The 19,238-nt window shown below is 40.9% G+C and overlaps 1 protein-coding gene across 4 annotated transcripts in view; it reads right to left on the reverse strand.

The window, feature by feature from the left end:
• The window catches only part of PRIM2 (DNA primase subunit 2), a 460,188-nt gene that overhangs the window by 290,876 nt on the left and 150,074 nt on the right, over positions 1–19,238 (reverse strand). For 3 of the 4 annotated variants that reach the window (XM_053600944.1, XM_053600945.1, XM_053600947.1), the window contains exons 2-6: positions 18,421–18,516; positions 7,797–7,959; positions 5,908–6,011; positions 2,307–2,386; positions 627–747 (exon numbers count right to left, since the gene is read on the reverse strand). In XM_053600944.1, coding sequence (XP_053456919.1) covers positions 627–747; positions 2,307–2,386; positions 5,908–6,011; positions 7,797–7,959; positions 18,421–18,462 — 510 coding nt within the window. In that variant the 5' untranslated portion in view covers positions 18,463–18,516. Of the gene's footprint in view, positions 1–626; positions 748–2,306; positions 2,387–5,907; positions 6,012–7,796; positions 7,960–8,906; positions 8,984–18,420; positions 18,517–19,238 lie in introns of those variants that run through there. The other variant, XM_053600946.1, reaches the window with a different exon arrangement.

Genomic DNA, 19,238 nt, shown 5'->3' on the forward strand with positions numbered 1-19,238 from the left:
TTGATACATTATTAGTTTAAAATTTTTGATCTCTAAGATTTTAGTTATGATGAACTTTCATAAACTAAAACATTTTTTACTGTAATAAACCACATATTTCGTAGAACAACTAAAGATAAGGCTTTGCTACTAAAAGGCCCCTTTTCCTCTAGTCACAAAGAAGAACAGTTCATTGTTGTACAAAGCTATTAGCTACTGTGTCAGCTACTGTGGGAACTTAGGAAGAGAATGTAAAGGAAATGAACTCCACCCATTATTACCAACACTTAAGACTAATGCGGAGGGATAAATGGTGAAAACAGTCAGAAATACCTATAGGCTCAGCGCCTGTACCTCAAGCGGCTAAGGTACCAGCCACCATACACCACAGCTGGTGGGTCTGAATCTAGCCCGGGCCTGCCAAACAACAATAACAAAAAAAAAAAAAAATAGCTGGGCATTGGGGGGGGGGGGGAGGGGTGCCTTTAGTCCCAGCTACTTGGGAGGCTGAGGCAAGAGAATTGCTTAAGCCCAGAAGTCTGAGGTTGCTGTGAGCTATGATGCCATAGCACTCTACCCAGGGCAACAGCTTGAGGCTCTGTCTCAAAAAAAAAAAAAAAATAGAAATAACTATAAAATATACTTACAGCCTCAAACTCCAAATGGCTATCCTTTAGGAAATCTTGAATTTTGTCCTTGGGTAAAATACTGAATCGAAATCTAAGGAGATCCATTTCTTGTTGAATGAACCAGCGTCTGAGATCTTCGCTGAAATGGAGATAGAGAAATTATGAGTGCAAATTAAAGATACAATGATTAGCATGTCAAAGAAATTTTTAGTTGTTGTTTTGTTTTTTGAGACAGAATCTCACTTTGTCACCCTCAGTAGAATGCCCATGGCATCATAGCTCACAGCAACCTCAAACTCTTGGGCTCAAGCAATTCTCTTGCCTCAGCCTCCCAAGTAGCTGGAACTATAGGCACCCTGGCTATTTTTAGAGAAGGGCATCTCACTCTGGCTCTAGCAGGTCTCGAACCTGTGAACTCAGTCAATCCACCCGCCTCAGCCTCCCAGAATGCTAGGATTACAGGCGTGAGCCATGGCGCCCAGCCCTCCAAGAAGTTTTAGTAAAGCAATATTCAACATAAGCAAGATGCCAACAGGGTGCAGTTAAAAGCATACAAGTCCTCTATTATGATTAGGAGAATACAAATACCACATACCACAATCTTGAGGGATGTGGTGAATTTAAGGCAAAGGGCGTGTTATAAAATTAAATATGGAATGCTTCTAGCCTAGCTGCATTACTATTGAATAACATAAAAGAAATTATGCATTTAATGCAACTGTAAAATAGTCACCTATATTAGAAAATAAGATACTCCTTTGGCCTGAGGTAGTTTCATCAAAGCAAATTGTTTAAAGGTAACTTCATGTTTGAATAGATTATGATCAGATAAACTCTGCAAAGGAAAGTTTACCTACAGCTTTATAGTTTATAATTTTGCAAAAATGTAGTATGTACATATATACTACAACATTTAAAATCCATAAAACTACATTAATTTATAAGACAGCTATATAATAGACATTGTTGATATTTAATAAAATAATTAGCTTACTGCATGTAAAATATGATTTCAGTTTTTTGAAGTGACTTTCACAAATTGTCAGCAATTCATTCGCTATGATAAACTACACAGGCTATTTTACAAAACAAAAACCCTGGGACCAAAGCTGGTGAGTAATTTAGTAAGTAATTCAAGATTCTCAATATGATAAGCCTAGTATTAAAAAGAAACAGCCACAACTATATTATTTGGCCAAAGTTAATATGGGAGGAAAAAACAAGGTTTAAACCAAAAAAAGCAACTACCTCCTTCTCCCTCTGGGTGGCACTATTGACTTACCAGAACCCAAGACCAAACAAAAATATCTTAGCTCTAACAGGCCAGTATATTTCAAACTCTAAAATCCTGTACCAAATTCAATATGGGTTTAAATCATTGTTTCCTAAAAATAATACCACTTTTTTCCAGGAACATATCAAATAAATCCTAATAAAATTCCTTCCAATTTTAAATCCCAAATGAAGAGTTTCTCCATAGTTTAAAGGTATTTCATTAGGCAAAATTTTGCAATAGAAATTTTTTTCAATATTTTTTCAGTAAACAACTTTCAAACAGTTCACTGCAACAGTATTCAATCCATGACCAAGTGGTTCCTGATGATATTCTGAGTTTTCCTACATTTTAGTGTAACATGCCAACTTTCCATGTACTAATGTATAATCCAGATTTGACTGAGCATATAAATGGATACTCACGATTGGCAATAAGCAAGGCGCACAATAAAATGAGAAATATGATCTTTTCTTCGCGGTTCATATTCATCTTCTAAGTTTTCCTTAAAAATAATGACACGTGAATAAAATAAATGCAGAATGATAACAGGGATAAAGAAATACTAGTCCGCTTAAGCCAATGGTAAAGTAAAAGTTTCAAAACCACACTTCTTCTTAATACACTTTCCAGGACAATTATCTTTTTTTTTTTTTTTTTTGTTTGAGACAGAGCCTCAAGCTGTCGCCCTGGGTAGAGTACCATGGCTTCACAGCTCACAGCAACCTCCAACTCTTGGGCTCAAGTGATTCTCCTGCCTCCGCCTCCCAAGTAGCTGAGACTACAGGCACCCACCACAACACCCGGCTATTTTTTGGTTTCAGCCGTCATTGTTGTTTGGCAGGCCAGGGCTGGATTCGAACCTGCCAGCTCAGGTGTATGTGGCTGGTGCCTTACCCGCTTGAGCCACAGGTGCCGAGCCAGGACAATTATATTTTACTTAAGGTATCAATCAAGTAAAATTAAGCAGTGAGCTGGTCTCAACAAACCCCCCTGGTTTGGACCCCACTATGTTCTTCCTATCAAACCCTCTTTCTTCACTTTCTTATCCAGCCTATATCCAGCATACTCACCACTTCAATCACTTCTCACATCAACCCTCAGCTCCTCTAACTTGAACTATTTGGCAAAATCTTTATCTATACAGGTTTTTTTTTTTTTTTTTTAAGACAGAATCTCACTCCATTGTCCTAGGTAGAGCACTGTGGTGTCATAGCTCACAGCAACCTAAAACTCCTGGGTTTAAGTGATCCTCTTGCCTCAGCCTCCCAAGGAGCTGGAACTACAGGCTCCTGCCACAATGCCCAGGTAGTTTTTTTATTTTTAGTAAAGAAAGTTTCTTGCTCTTGCTTAGGCTGGTATTAAACTCCTAAGCTCAGGCAATGCACCCACCTCAGCCTCCTGGAGTGGTAAGATTACAGGCGTGAGCCACCATGCCTGGCAAAACCTGTATTTTTAAACTAATCTACAGCTACATTCTGCAGTCCTATTTCCAAAATGCTAAGAACCTCTAGACAAAAAAATATCAATTATGGGAATTTGGAATATAAACATTCATGGCCTATAATCTTGGCTGGCTCCTTACCAATCCTATGTAATATTTATTTAAGTCCAAAATAGTACTTACTGTGTACCAGGCACCTAAGCATTTTTAACATATTAACATTGTGATTCACTTAATCCTTTTTTTAAAAAGCCTGAGGGAGACACATGTTTCTTTACCTCAAAGGTGAAGGCACAGAGAGCACAGTCACGAACCTTGCCAAGGTAAACAGCAGGATTGGGACCTAACATATAATCATCCTCCCTCACTTCTTCGGCTGCTCCAGGGCCCCTATGTAGCACCTTTCTGTCTCTCAACAGATGACTTCAGCTCCTTTACAAATAAAGGTCACTAGGCAGACTCCTTGGACCCCCATCTTCTGCATCCACATGTTGCATTGTCTCCCCTTGCATGTCTGTGAACCAGGCACCTCTCCTTCCTCACACAGTAAGCTAATCCCTGCACCAAACTGTCCAATCCATTTGCTCTTGCCTCTTGAGGACCTTGATTTACCAAATGCTCTCTCAAAGTAGCTTCAGACTCCCCGCTTCTTCTTTCTATTCTAGCTGTTTTGTTCAGCTTATAAACATATTTGTCTCCATTCATATATAGTACAGAGAGAGAGATGATAAACAGATACACACACACACAAATATATGCATCTTCTCTTTTCCCTAAAACATCCTCTATACTGCCCTATTTCTCCTGTTTCTCCTCTGCCTTTTCAGCTAAATATCTTAAAAGATTACATATTCCATATCCACCTCTCCACACTCCTCCTCTAACACTGTCATTGTTCTGACTTCTGTTGTAGCTATAAGGGCCCATCCAACTCCTAAATCCAATGGATACCATACAAGTCATCTTACATAATCTGTCTTAAGCTTCTGAAACTCTTGAGGTTAATAGCACCACCACAGAAACAAAATACTTGGATTCACGTCTAGACTCCACCATTTATCATCTATGAGCCCAAACAAAATCTGGTAGGCAGTAAGCATAATATAAATGTCCACTGCTGTTATTCCCTACTATCATTATTAATATCATGATCATTATCACCAAAACTCCAGCCTTCCTTGGCTTCTATGCACCGCTATCCTGCTTCATCTCCTCCTACTCAGAAAGATCCTTCTCAACGGCTTCCCCAGCCTCCTCCAGTTCTACTTCACCTTAACACAAGATCTTGTCCTCCATTATCTTCTCTTCTCATGCAAATATTTCCCTAGGGTGCTCTCACCTCTCCTGATGACTTCAACTTTGCCCTAAATCTACACTCCAACTATGGATGTCTTCTAAGTCCACATCTATACATCCAAATGTCCCCAGACATCTCCACAGACATCTCAAATTCATGTCAAGAACTAAGCTTTACATCCTAAGACTTGCTTCTCCTCCCAAATATTGCATCTCAAAATACCATCCACCTAATTGCCCTAAATAGGAATCTGGGTGTCATTCACATAACTGTTCTCTCTTCTCTCTCTCTCTGCATGCAGAGACTAAAACTTTTGATTCTACCTTCTTAGTATCTCTTCAATCGGTCCCTATCTCCCAATTAATTCAGACTTTCATCATTTCCAGCAGCGGTTCTCAACCTGTGGGCCACAACCCTGTATTAAAGGGTTGTGGCATTAGCAAGGTTGAGAACCACTGATTTCCAGGCTCCTAACTGGTTTCCGTCATATCAGATGTGACCCTGCCAATCTGCTATTGGCAGTCATCTTCTCAAAATAATCTGATCACATCTGTCAAGATGCATGTCCAACACTACGTCCTCTGGAAAGCCTTCCCAACACTCCCCAGTCTGGGCTAGGTAATTATATGTGCTCTCAGAGTTCCCGGAACACACATCTAGTGATAGCATTCAGCATCACATATTGCACAGGATACACCTGGCAATGTTTGGAGATACCCAATGGGCAGGAGCCAGGGATGCTACTTAACAGCCTACAACGCACAGGACAGTTCTTGCTGTAAGAATTATTAGGCCCAGGGCGGCGCCTGTGGCTCAGTCGGTAAGGCGCCGGCCCCATATACCGAGGGTGGCGGGTTCAAACCCAGCCCCGGCCAAACTGCAACCAAAAAAATAGCCGGGCGTTGTGGCGGGCGCCTGTAGTCCCAGCTACTCAGGAGGCTGAGGCAAGAGAATCACTTAAGCCCAGGAGTTGGAGGTTGCTGTGAGCTGTGTGATGCCACGGCACTCTACCGAGGGCCATAAAGTGAGACTCTGTCTGTACGAAAAAAAAAAAAAAAAGAATTATTAGGCCCCAAATGATAACAGTCCCAAGGAGAAACCCTGCCATATTATATTCACCTGACTACATGTCAATCACCCGTAATAGACGCAGGTATCTTCAAGCAGAGTCCATATTAGTCTTCATAAAAACCTTGTGCCTCACAAAAGACATTTCTCATGACTGACATTCAGTACATGAGTATACACAAACCGAAAGAACTTTGCTTTTTTCTTTTTTACTTACTCTGTAGGAAAACTTGAGCTTTCGAAGCTCAGCTTCTAACTTACTCTGGTATTGCTCAGTTCCTTTCACATAGCTCACACCAAGATTTTCAACTGATTTTAGCACTAAAAACAAGAAAGAGAAAAAAAAGCATAATGCAAGATAATGTTAAAAAGTGAAATCTAAGACAAAAATCTATGGATAGCAACTCCTTAATTACTTACAAAATATGACAAGTTACAACCATCTTTGTAGACACAAAGTACATATGGTTGTAAGAGGATAATCTCCATCTATGTACAGAAAACATCCATGTCCCACAGCATAATATAATACCCAAGATTCTCAATCAGAAAAGAGGGACAAATGGTGGATAATCAGTGCTGTGGGGAGCTACCACTGCTAAGGAATGGAAAAGTGTGTCAGTATGAAAAAAAACTAAGCTCCCCTTGTTTGCATCCTTCATATAGAGCAGTCTGCTTCATTTACTCACCATAGACTCATCAAAAAATTAAAAAAAAAAAACACCCCTTCCTTTCCCAAAAAGGAGAGGACACAGCAGTGAAGAAACCAGGCCATCCGATCAGCCAAATGAACTATCCTGAACAGGTGTTATATGAGGTCCAGAGCTTCCTAAAGCCCCTTATCAATCCTTCCTCAGATGAATTCTTCTTTTGAGCCATTTCTAAATTCAAGAATGAAAAACTTCTAAATTGCCTCCTGAATATAAAACATTGTCCCACAGGTACCTGCTTATTATGGTATTAAAACCAAAGTAATTATCTTCCCCCTCATTCCCAGTCCTCTTCCTAACGCCCCCATGTCCATTAGCAGAGTTTTTATCCACCAGATCATCTAAGTAGGAACTTCAGCCCAAACACTTGCCAAATCCTATCAATGATATCTTTTCAGCATCCCTTAAATCTTTCCCTTCCTACCATTCCTATTGTCAGTAGCTTAGTATAGACCCATATCAATTCAACTCTTAAGTTCCAAACCCAAGGATACTTTTCAAACATCATCTTAATCCTCGTGAAGCATGTGACACTGCTAAGCTTTCTTAAACCATTTCTCCCTTGTCTTCGCTCTTTCATTTGACAAACAGGTACTAAGTACCCCCTCTCTGTATTAACAGTTCTTACCTTTCCCTCTAAGAATGATTAACAGTATCTCACCTTGTCTGATTTTCCCACAAGGATATGCTAGAACATAAGTTTTGCCGATAGCACTAGCATTTCTGTTTCAGTTCCTATCTAGCTCATTCTTTTTTCCATTAACACACTAAGGAAGCAGGCCTCCAAGACAGTGCCCAAATCCTTCTTACTTCCCATTATTATTTATACCATTAGCATGGCAAAAATGTCCTTGGTTATCCAAACTTTTTCATCCACCCTGAACATTTTTCACTTTTCTCCCAAACATGACATTCTCTTTCATGCCTCCAAGACTGTGTAAAGGCTATCATCTCAGCTTAGAAAAAAACTTTCACTTCTCTGTTGGAAAATTTTTACTCATCCATTAAGGTCAAGATCTTATAACAACTTCTCTAAATTTTCCTTAATCAGACTAAGTCAGTCACTCCCGCTTCTGTTTCAACAGCACTACTATTTACTTCTACTAGAGCAGTTAAAATACAAATTATAACTATTATTTTGGAAGTCTGTCTCTATGTACTAGAATATAGTTTCAACAAAGGTAACACATTATTCTTTCCCACTTAGAACACAGCAGCACTCAATAAATGTTCATTGTATGATAAATAAATGAATGAATACTAAATTCTCAAGAGCAAATCCTCAATAAATATTTGTTGACTGGATCCTTGAAAGAAATAAATTACTTTCATTCATTCTCACAAGGATATATGTGCTTTTCAAGAACATACACATTCTAATTTAAATATCACTTACATTTAAGTCTATCAATAGCGAAGTTTTCAAACTCTGTCAAAGATATGTTTTCAGAAGGTGGTTCCAAGTAAAACTGAAGGCAATGAGGATAGACAGAATTTTTCTGGTCACCTGCCAATCTCAGCTTTCTCCTCTTTCCTCCAGAAAACAGCATCTTGGTTACCTTGAAGGAAGGCACATAGAAAGGTTAAAATGATGAAAAATAAAGTTGAAAGGAAAAAACAAAAATAGGGCAGCACCTGTAGCTCAGTGGGCAAGGCGCCGGTCCCATATACCGAGGGTGGCGGGTTTGAACCGGGCCAGGGCCAAACTGCAACAAAAAAACAGCCGGGCATTGTGGCTGGCACCTGTAGTCACAGCTACTCGGGAGGCTGGGGCAAGAGAATCGCCTAAGCCCAGGAGTTGGAGGTTGCTGTGAGCTGTGACGCCACAGCACTCTACCGAGGGCGATAAAGTGAGATTCTGTCTCTAAAAACATTTAAAAAAGAAAAAGAAAAAACAAAAATAATTCCTCACACATAGAAAATAATGTTGAAGTTAACAAAATGTTAACAGGGATTGCCCCGGGCGACTTCCTTCTGTATTTTACAGATTTTCTACAATACACCGGTAATAATTTGTTATGGCGGGAGGTGCTAGAAGAGATGCAGGTGGTGGTGGTCCTAACTTTCAGCAGTATGAGGTCGGGTGGTGTTGCCTGCTCACTATTGGTCAGTGCCTTTGGATCACTGCAATCCCAAGAGTTTAAGAGGAGGTTGTATATGGGCTGCAATCCTGAACCCAGAGGAAAGGTCACTAGATTCTGGCTAGATGAGAAATGTAATGGACTGGGTCCCTATCTTACGAGCCTGGGAAATAGAACTGTCTTGCGAATCCAGTCTCTGAACTCCCTTATAGGGGGCACTACAAGTGCCTTATAAATGTGCCACCCCTGATGCCTTCCCTGTCCTAGTCCTCAGGCAAAGCTGTCTCCCCCCAACTCCACTCTGGCACCTGGGTCTCTGCCCCAATCCACCAACCAGTTCCCAAAGCAATCTCCCTTTCCTCTCAACTTCCAAGCCTCAACACCAGGACTGCTCTCCATCCTAAGTTCGCAGGAGTTTTTCTTACTTGTAAGCAGCCAAACGCGCGAAAGCACAGACGCTGACAGCAGCTTCTCCCGGATGGCGGGAGAGTTCGTAAGGGACCGGAAGCGGAAGCGAGCGGCGCAGAAGACCCGCCCCTCGACGTCCCGCCCCCCACCTCCACCCCCGGCCCGGCTGGCGCGCGCTCGGGGGATCGCGGGCTGGGTGTTTCACCCTCTCTACCAGCTTTAAAAAAATTGAATGTGAGTGTTTGGGGGGATATCTTTCCCAGACAATTTTAAGGGGCACCTCCTGTATGTGGAGTCGGTAGCTTTTGACAGTTGAAACTAGGGTGGAGGAATGCTAACAATAGCAGCTAAACTTCCACACGCCGGAGAGGGAACCTCTATAACTTCGCTTGGGACACTAGCAGAGATTCCACGACTCGAGGATAATGTGTCGCTTTAACTTGCACGCCTGGCACCGTCAGTTTCTGCCCTGGGGAGGAATGGAGGCAGAATGGGCACTAAGATCCTTTTCGCACCCGACTCACTATTACCTCGTTTAATCTTTCATTGACCCCCATTTTGCAGATGAGAATACAGGAGCTACAAGGTAATTGTTAGTTTGCCCATCTATGTACAATACACATTTTTATTTTCCTATTGGACGGCAAGCTCTATAGGGCAGCTTCCAAATTCGGTTCACTCCTCCCTCCCCTGCAATGCCTGCCACACATAAGCGCTCAGCGAAGTATCTGTACAATGAACTGGAATGAGTGAATGAAGGCACACTCTCAGAAATCACTCCAGGTCTGCAGGAATTAAAAGAGCTAGGCTTAGGGCAAGGTAGGGTTCGAGAAGTGGAAGCGCGGGGGAGAATGGATGTGCCGCTGGCTTTCCAGATGTCAAACTGCAGACTCAGAAGAGGCGCGTCAGAGCCACTCCAGCTCTTCTAGCGCTGTCTGCAAGGTTTTCAAATACTGGGAATAAACTTCGCTCATGGCCTCTAGGAGATGTGTCTCACTTACAGAAGATAGAGGGAGGCGCTTGTAGAGGTAACCATTGGAAATGAAGAGTCCTACCCAGCATGGACTTAACTGTGGCTGGCACTGACTTTACCTGTTTTAAGCAGTTTAGGTATCAATTTTATTCTAATAATCATGAGGAAGGGTGTATTATTAACCCTAACAGAAGAACAGAGAAGTGACTTCAAAAGGTTACATGATATCAGAGCCAAATTCTAACTCGGGGGAAATGTCTCCACATTTGTCACCACAGTGGTACCATCCACTGATGTGACAGCAGACCTTCCCCACATTTCTTTCCTCTTTGTATCAGACACATTATTTAATCCAAAGAAGACACCTGAAAGTATGTTAACTGCCTGGGGAAAAAAAAAAACTGGAGTACAGACTATAAGAATATTTACAAAGAAAAAAATCTAAATATTTGACTATATAGCTGGGTGTAGTGGATCCTGCCTATAATATCAAGACTTTGGGAGGTCAAGGCAGGAGGATCACTGGAGGCCTACAGTTCAAAACTAGTCTGTGCAACATAGCAAGATCCTGTCTCTAAAAAAAATATTAAAAATACAAAAAGTTAGCCAGCATGGTGGTGTGCACCTGTAGTCCTGGCTACTCAGGAGATTGAGGCAGGAGTTGAAGTTTATAGTGAACTATGATCACACCACCATGGTCCAGCGAGGATTACAGATAGTCTCTTAAAAAAATAAACATGAGTGCTGACAGGGTTTCAGGGAGAAAGAAAGACTTATTCAAGTCTTTGATTTTTATCTGCTCATGGGTTGTCCCACCTGATTCCCCCGTTTTGGTTGACTTGCCTCACCCCATACTTCTTTAAAAAAATAAAAATAAAAAATAAGCATGAGGCTGGGTGTGGTGGCTCACACCTGTAATCCTAGCACTCCGGGAAGCCAAGGTAGATGGACTGCTTGAAGCTCAGGAGTTCAAGACCAGCCTGAGCAAAAGTGAGACCCTGTCTCTACTAAAAATAGAAAAACTAGCTGGGTGTCATGGCACAGGCCTGTAGTCCCAGCTACTTGGGAGGCTAAGGCAAGAGGATTGCTCAAGCCCAGGAGTTTGAGGTTGCTGTGAGCTATGATGCTACCTCACTCTACCCAGGGTGACAGAGTGGACTCTGTCTCAAAAAAATAATTAAATAAACACACAAAATTGACTATCAAAAAATAAAACTATGCATCTAAAAAATTCACAAAATTATTTGGCATTCATCAAACTAGGGAAAAGATTTGCCAAAAATATAACATTAAAAATATTAATGCCATCAGGATACAAAGAACTTAATTCATTAGGGGAAAAAATCCTAAGACAAACTGAAACATGGGAAAAGATAAAGAACAGATAATTCATACATAAAATAACTAGTGATAAAAGTTATCACTTATGTTTAACTCTATCAACAGCTAAGTTTTCAGAATATTTAGCAGCAAAGAAATTTTCCCTGGCAAAACAGGCAAAGAATTTACATTGAAAAGTGTTGCTACCTTTATTGTTCCTCATTTAAATCCCCAAGGCACTTTATGACTCCCACATGGTATAATTTTCTCTAGTTGTATCCCTCTACTACAGAGATTCTTAATCTTTTGTGAACATAGACCGGTAGATGCTCTGATAAAAGCTCTCCTCAGAAAGATGCACTTGCACACCAATTTTGTACACTTTCAAGAGGTTGACCAACCCCACTCACTTCTAGATTTTAAGCTCTTTTTGGTCAGACCTTTTTATTTCTCTTTGTGATCTATAAAGTGCCTACTACAGTATCTTCCACATTAAAGGATGAAGTAAATAATGCCATTTTTATGACTAACGCAGAAAGTATTGGGAAAATATGTTCATGTTTACCATTACCAACATCTTACTAACCATGTCACATAATAGCTGCCTTTTCATCATATGAAAAACCTATTTTGAGGCTCAGGGAACGAAATAAGCCCATGTTGGTTAGCTATTACAACGTTTTTACTGTTTTCTAATGCCACAGTTTTGATCCTACCTCGTTGTGAAGAATGTCTGTGGTACCCAGAGGCAATTACAATACAAATCTGCATATCGCTGTAGCAATAATGCACCACAATAAAGCACTGTGAGTCCTTTTGTGTGTTCATTTCATCAACATAAATGGACTGACACAATGCTGAGCCCTGGCAACCCAGACTTTTATAAACTATGGATGCTGACCTCACAATTAAGGGGAAGAAAACACATTTAAACACAAAATTTTTACTTCTACTGAACCATAAATATCTCAAAAATGGACAACTGTGATGTTGTTCATTTTCATAATACCAGTGCCTCACACTCTTTGGGCTCTCAACAAATATTAACTATTTATGAGACTGAACTGCTGAATACTCTCAGAGATGTAGGAAAAAAAGTGCTGGGTTCAGGGCGGCGCCTGTGGCTCAAGGAGTAGGGCACCAGTCCCATATGCCAGAGGTGGCGGGTTCAAACCCAGCCCCGGCCAAAAACCAAAAAAAAAAAAAAAAGTGCTGGGTTCAGCTTCCCATTAAACAGATGGTTTGAATCAAATGTGACTGCAACCTATAAAACTCCAAGTCCTCATCTGAAAACTTCATACACATTCCTTCCAGAATGACTTAGCTCCCCAGTTTAGCCTGTAATAAAGCACAGAGTACCTTCTGTGGCAGAATTTCCATGAATCATCACTGCACAATTCAGTGCCTGCCCTTAGCACTACCCAGCTACAAACATACTGCCACAAGAGACGTTGACCCTTAGATGACTCCACAGCTCCCGGACTTCTGTCCTCCTGGGTCATACTTACAGCTGAGATTTTAGTTGCCATGCTTGCGTAAACCAAAGCCAGAATTCCCTCCTCTCCTGTGCTAGGTGTGTTACCCTAAAAACTAAGGGCATGGTAAGCCTCTCTACCAAGTACACATGCTATAAACTCTAGGTCCTGCCAGGACTGCTTGCCATGAAAAGCAGAGAGCAGGAGGCCCTTCCAGCAGGATAGCTGACCCATAAAAGCTAATGTAGACATAGCGCACCTTTGGTCCCTCTCCCCTCCCTAATTCACTGCCCACCTATGGGAGTTGGCTGAGAAAGAAAGCTAAAGAAAACATCTCACTCTTTCTCTCTGTGTTTTATTTTATTTATTTATTTATAAGAGTCTTACTTTATTGCCCTCAGTAGAGTGCTGTGGCGTCACAGCTCACAGCAACCTCAAACTCTTGTCAAATTCTTGGGCTTAAGCGATTCTCTTGCCTCAGCCTCCAAAGTAGCTGGGAGTACAAGTGCCTGCCACAACACCGAGCTATTTTTTTAGAGACAGGGGTCTCACTCTTGCTCAGGCTGGTCTCGAACCCATGAGCTCACGCAGTCCCACCTACCTTGGCATCCCAGAGTGCTAGGATTACAGGTGTGAGCCACCGTGCTTGGCCCTCTCCCTTTGTTTTAGACTGCTTTTATTCATCTAACATCAAGGAGACAGAGAACTAGAGAGAAATCCTACTCTTAAAGGGTAGTGCAGGGATGAAGGGCTACCCATCCATATATCAACATTATTTGATTTGTTCCAGAAATATTAATTAAACACCTACTCAGTGAGAGGCAATGTTTTCTATGCTCAGGATCCAAAAATAAGGAAAGAGCCAAAAAAAACCCACCCTCATAAGCCTTATATCCTAATGGGAAAAAGAGACAATAAATAAGGTAAATACACACATTACTATGTTAGATAATAACTACTTAGCAGAAAAAATAAACTACAGAAGGAGGATATAATGTTTCTGAAAGAGGCATTGAAATTTTTGAAAGGATGGGCAGGAAAGCTTGGCTAAAAATAAGACTATGAAACAGAGACCAGAAGAAAATTAGGGATTTAGTTATGTATATCTTTAGGAAACAGCATTTCAGGCAGATGGAGGCTTATAATTCCATAATATTTCAGACTATGTGATACTGGTACAGGAATAAAAAAAAAATCAAGCAATGGAACAGAAAACCCAGATACAATCCCACACCCATGAAGAAACCTAGTGTCTGATAGATCCCTAGCACAAATCAACCAAGAAAAGACAATTCTACATGGTGCTGGGAAAATTGGCTACCCAGTGTGGGGGATAAAATTTGTTCCCATCAATTCCAGATGATTTGAGAACTGTAATATAAAAAGCAAAATTTTAAGAGTTTACAACCAATTTATGGATAAGTCTTTATGGTCTTGACAGAGCAAAGAATGTCTTAAGACATTAGGAAAATGCACAAGCAGTTCCTAATGGTGGACGATGGTGACGACCACACAGCCATGGAAATGTACTTCATGCCAATGAACTGTAGGCTTAAAAGTGGGTAAAATGTTAGCTTTTGTGTTATCTATATTAAACATTTACATTTTTTTTTTGGAAGACAAAGTCTCACTCTATCACCCTGGGTAGAATACTGTGGCATCCTAGCTCACAGCAACCTCAAACTCTTGGGCTCAAGAGATCCTCTTGCCTCAGCCTCTGGAGTAGCTGGGACTGCAGGCACCAGCCACAATGCCTGGCTATATTTAGAGACAGGGTCTCACTCTTGCTCAGGCTGGTCTCAAACTCATGAGTTCAGGCAAGCTACCTGCCTCTACCTCCCAGAATGCTAGGATTACAGATATGAGCCACCATGTACATTAAACACGTTTTTAAAACAAAATATAAAAAGAGAAGGATTGATCATTTTAACTACATTAAGAACTTTAGTTTTAAAAGTGTGTAAAAATATTTTTAGAGACTCGCAAATGAGAAAAGATATAATTAACACAGTATTATAATCAATAAGAAAAAATAAAAACAATAAAAAAGGAGGGGGAACTGAACAGGTATTTCAGTTGGCTAAGATCAAGTGAAAATATGTCCAGTCTCATCAGTAACAGGGGATATGAAAATTAAAACCACAAAGAGATGATATACTATAAGCACCAGATGGACAAAATTTTTTTTTTTTTTTTTTTTGTAGAGTCAAGAGTCTCACTTTTTCGCCCTCGGTAGAGTGCTGTGGCATCACACAGCTCACAGCAACCTCCAACTCCTGGGCTGAAGCGATTCTCTTACCTCAGCTTCCCGAGTAGCTGGGACTACAGGCACCTGCCACAACGCCCGGCTATTTTTTGGTTGCAGTTTGGCCGGGGCCGGGTTTGAACCCGCCACCCTCGGTATATGGGGCTGGCGCCTTACCAAATGAACCACAGGCGCCGCCCGGACAAAATATTTTTAAGTTTAAAATATCAAGTGTCCACAAGGAACTCATAGGTTGTAGGTAGGTAGGTAATTGATATAATTACTTTGAAAAACAGTGTGGCATCACCTAGTAAATTTGAAGGCATATAACCCTTTTCCTACTACAATAATTCTACTGTGAGTATATTCTCTAGAGAAATTTGTATGCATGGGCATCAAAACACACCATTCAGGGCATTCATGGCAACAGAAGAACAGAAAAACACTGGAAACTCTCCATCATCAGACATGAATAAATAAATTGTGGTCTGTTCACACAGTTCAGTGTTTTTTTTAAAAGTGAAAACAAATGAACCACAATTAAAGTAAGAGCATCAACATGGACAAATTGTAAAAACATAAAGTTAACTAAAAAACCAAGTCATAGGAGAATACATGTGAATGCTGACTATTTTCCATTTTCCACACCTCACCTACCTCTAGCTCTCTCTCCTCTGCTCTCTGTTCCCCATTTGAATGGACCACGTAAAGTTTTATTGTGCTTTCTACTTCGAATTAGGTTCAGTAAATTAGGAGCCCCCAAAGGAAATGGGAAGAATAAAAGAAAGAGAGATCACTGTATTTATCCCCAGACCTGCCTCCTTGCAAGGCAGCCCGTGTCCCTCGACCTGTCATTGCTCCTTCCAAGGTGGCTGACTCTAAATGACACACTCTGGGTATAGTGGCACCTCCCATCTCTCTTTCAGGCCTAGAGACAGTAAGCCCTCCTTGATTGCCGTCCTTGAGGCTGAGGCAGGAAGACTGCTTGAGCCCAGGAGTTCAAGGCCAGCCTGGGCAACACAGAGATCCCCATTTTTACAAAAATTAAAAAATATATATTAGCAGGGTGTGGTGACAGTGTACCTGTAGTCCCAGCTACTCAGGTGGATTACATAAGCCCAAGATTCAAGGCTACAGTGAGCTATCCATTGCACCACTGCAAACTAGCCTTCTATCCAGCCTGGGCAACAGAGGGAGAATTTGTCTAAAAAAAAAAAAAAAAAAAACCCACCTTGAATTAGCCTGTTTTGATCATGCTATCTGCCTCTTGCTGAACCCTGATGTATGATATAATTTGGCACTTTTGTAAAAGTTTTTTTTAAAGTGAAATAAATAGGATACATACTGCAAGTGGAAAAGGATCAAATTTGGCCGGCGCAGTGTCTCACGCCTATAATCCTAGCACTCTGGGAGGCTGAGGAAGGTGGATTGCTTGAGCTCATGGGTTTGAGACCAGCCTAAGCCAGAGCAAGTCCCTGTCTCTACTAAAAATACTAAAAACTGAGGCAAGAGAATTGCTTGAGCCCAAGAGTTGGAGGTTGCTGTGAGTTATGATGTCACCCTGGCACTCTACCCAGGTGACAGCTTGAGACTCTGTCTCAAAAAAAAAAAAGGAAAATGATCAAATTCAAGCTAGTCATTAGCTCCGGAGAGAAGAAGGATGCAGTAGTGGGGGCCTTCTGCCCTACCTTTCCCGTCCTATTAGACCCAAGGCAGACCTAACATTGTAATAGGGGCTGAGATTTCACAGCATGGATTGCTGAAGGCTCGGGTTCCTGCAGAGCAGATATACTCATGTGGTCCCCTGCCGCTCCCAAGCACGGTGCTGGGAAGGGAGCTCAGCCTGACAACACAGTTCCTCTTCCTTGTCTGACTCCATTATCTCTGAAGCTATCAGGTGCCAAGATCAAAAGGTCTTTTTTACTAAGAGTCACCACCCTCACCTAAATTTTTAATCCCATTTGACAGTGAATCCTGCACCCCTTTTTAATGACCCAGGATGGAGGTTACCTGAGCCTCCCAGGAACTGTCTGTCCTACTGGGAGACTTAGCACCCCAGATGCATCTGGGAAACTGTCTTGGGAAGCACTATGCACTTGGGCCAGCGTAGTGTTGAGCTGAGTACACAATGAATCTCACCCTGAACGCGGTATTGAGCAAACATTTTGAGTTTAGTGCTACTTATAGATAACAGGTGACTAAAAAGGAGTACAGAAAAAAAAACGTCTAACCTTGTTTTAGCCATGTGGAAATAATTTTAAACATTGGTACTTCTAAGTGCCACTTACCATTTATGGATAATTACCCTATGCACTATAGTTTTAGGCATTTCATTGCTCTATGTCAGATGAACTTTTGGGGGGCAGTATTCATTTAATTACAGTGCTAATTATTCAAGCCAGCTCAGAGCATCCAGAGATTATAAGAAATACTTATTTTAGGTGAGCACTTAACACAGTTTGGTGCCTAACAATTTAGTACAATGTTCCTTGTTCCTTCCCTATTTAAATTTGAACTGGAGTGAAATTCGCTATGCAAGACCCATCTCCCTACAATCATCTTGTTTGTGTTTAAAAGAATTGAATTGAAGAAAGGGAGCCCAAGAAAAGAATCTAAGTAACCAAGGAATTACACTCAAACACAATTTCACTTATGCTCTATAATTGATGGCATTTCTCAATATCCTATCTATGTAAGCTGCTAACCAAGAATTTCTAAAATGAATTGGTTATTCACGAAGATGTGTTTTCATTGGTTACTATAATAATGACAGTATTGGCATTTGTAGAGTCCATTCTAGTTTTCAAAGAATTTCATTTATATGTTCTAACCCAGGATTTTCCGACTGGATCCTGGCAACATCAATCGTTCTCTGTTTAAGCTCAAACAGCTCTGAATATTTGAATTTTTAATATGAGACTGGTTGTTGACCATGAGCCCCTTGAGACCAAGCAGACCATCTCACGTGTTTCTGTGCCCTACCTCTTCTGCCTCTGCTCCATCCCTAGCAGAGAACAGACACTCTATAGCTGTCTGCTGAACTGAATTGAACTTTGCTGTATTTATCCCTAATTCCAGATGGGCTGTCATACGCTTTATGATGTAATCCTCACGAAGATGTGTTTTCACTCTAGATTTTGGCTTTCCCATTGACATTCCTGATCAAAATATTTTCTCTCCGTTGGCTGATCTCTGGAAACTGAAGTAGGTGTAAATATGATCCTATTACGATGCCAGATTTAATTCCAACTTGACTAACGGAGTGATAATCATGTCCAAAAGTCAGCATTCTTGGCTGGAAGATGATATTAACGCTGCAGAAAATGGGAAGTTAGAAAATAAAAGTAAATCTGCTTTCCTTGTTCCTTCCCTATTTAAATTTGAACTGGAGTGAAATTCGCTATGCAAGACCCATCTCTAGGTTGTGACCAACCTAAACACTTTGGGATCAACATTGAGAGCTATCCTGGGGTATGGAGAGGAAAACGACCTTCCTGACATGTGAAGAATCACCTTACCTGCATTTTCTTCTCTTTGAACAACAAAATGCAATCTATCATTCAGGTCTCACATAGTAAAAACTCCATCTTTCCGGGAGCAATATGATTTTTTTCCTGCGGGATTAAATATTTCAAGGTTAGTGCCCCAGAAGCAGTTAGAGTATGTGCTTGGGACTCCACCCTAAACAGGCTTCTCACCTAATGCTTTCTTTCCAGGCCTCTCTGTACCCCCCCTACCCCTAGGCCCCAAGCAAAGATCTCAAATCAAAAGCTCCAGCTTCGCACCCAACCCACAAGCATAACCAGGCCCATAAGTGACTCTTACATCCAATGTCAGTCTTCCCCAGAGTATGTTATGAAGGAATTAGGTTGTTTTGTGTTTTTTCCAGCGCAGGCAGGAACAGCTGTTTTTCTAGAAACTTTGATTAATGACCTTCACTGTGGGAATTTTCAGTTTGCCGTGTAGAGTTAATCCAATCTTTTTATAGGCTACTAAAACCACATTTTCCCAATTATATTTGTTTCCTAATAATCATGACAGTATCGGCATTTGTAGAGTACATTATAGTTTTCAAAGAATTTCATTTATATGTTCTAATCCAGGATTTCTTCAACCAATTGAATCTCTGGAGTCCCTTCATTCTATTGTAATTTCCTTTTTTTCTTCCCATTTTTTTCTTCAATTTTTATGATAAGCTTAAAAAGTTTCATGAAAAGCATATCCTGTGTTATCTGGAAGACTATATTTTTTTGGTTGTTTTGTTTTTGAGACAGAGTCTCACTATGTCGCCCTTAGTAGAGTGCCATGGCATCACAGCTCACAGCAACCTCAAACT

This window comes from Nycticebus coucang, chromosome 9 (assembly GCF_027406575.1).
Source record: "Nycticebus coucang isolate mNycCou1 chromosome 9, mNycCou1.pri, whole genome shotgun sequence".
Taxonomy (NCBI): domain Eukaryota; kingdom Metazoa; phylum Chordata; class Mammalia; order Primates; family Lorisidae; genus Nycticebus; species Nycticebus coucang.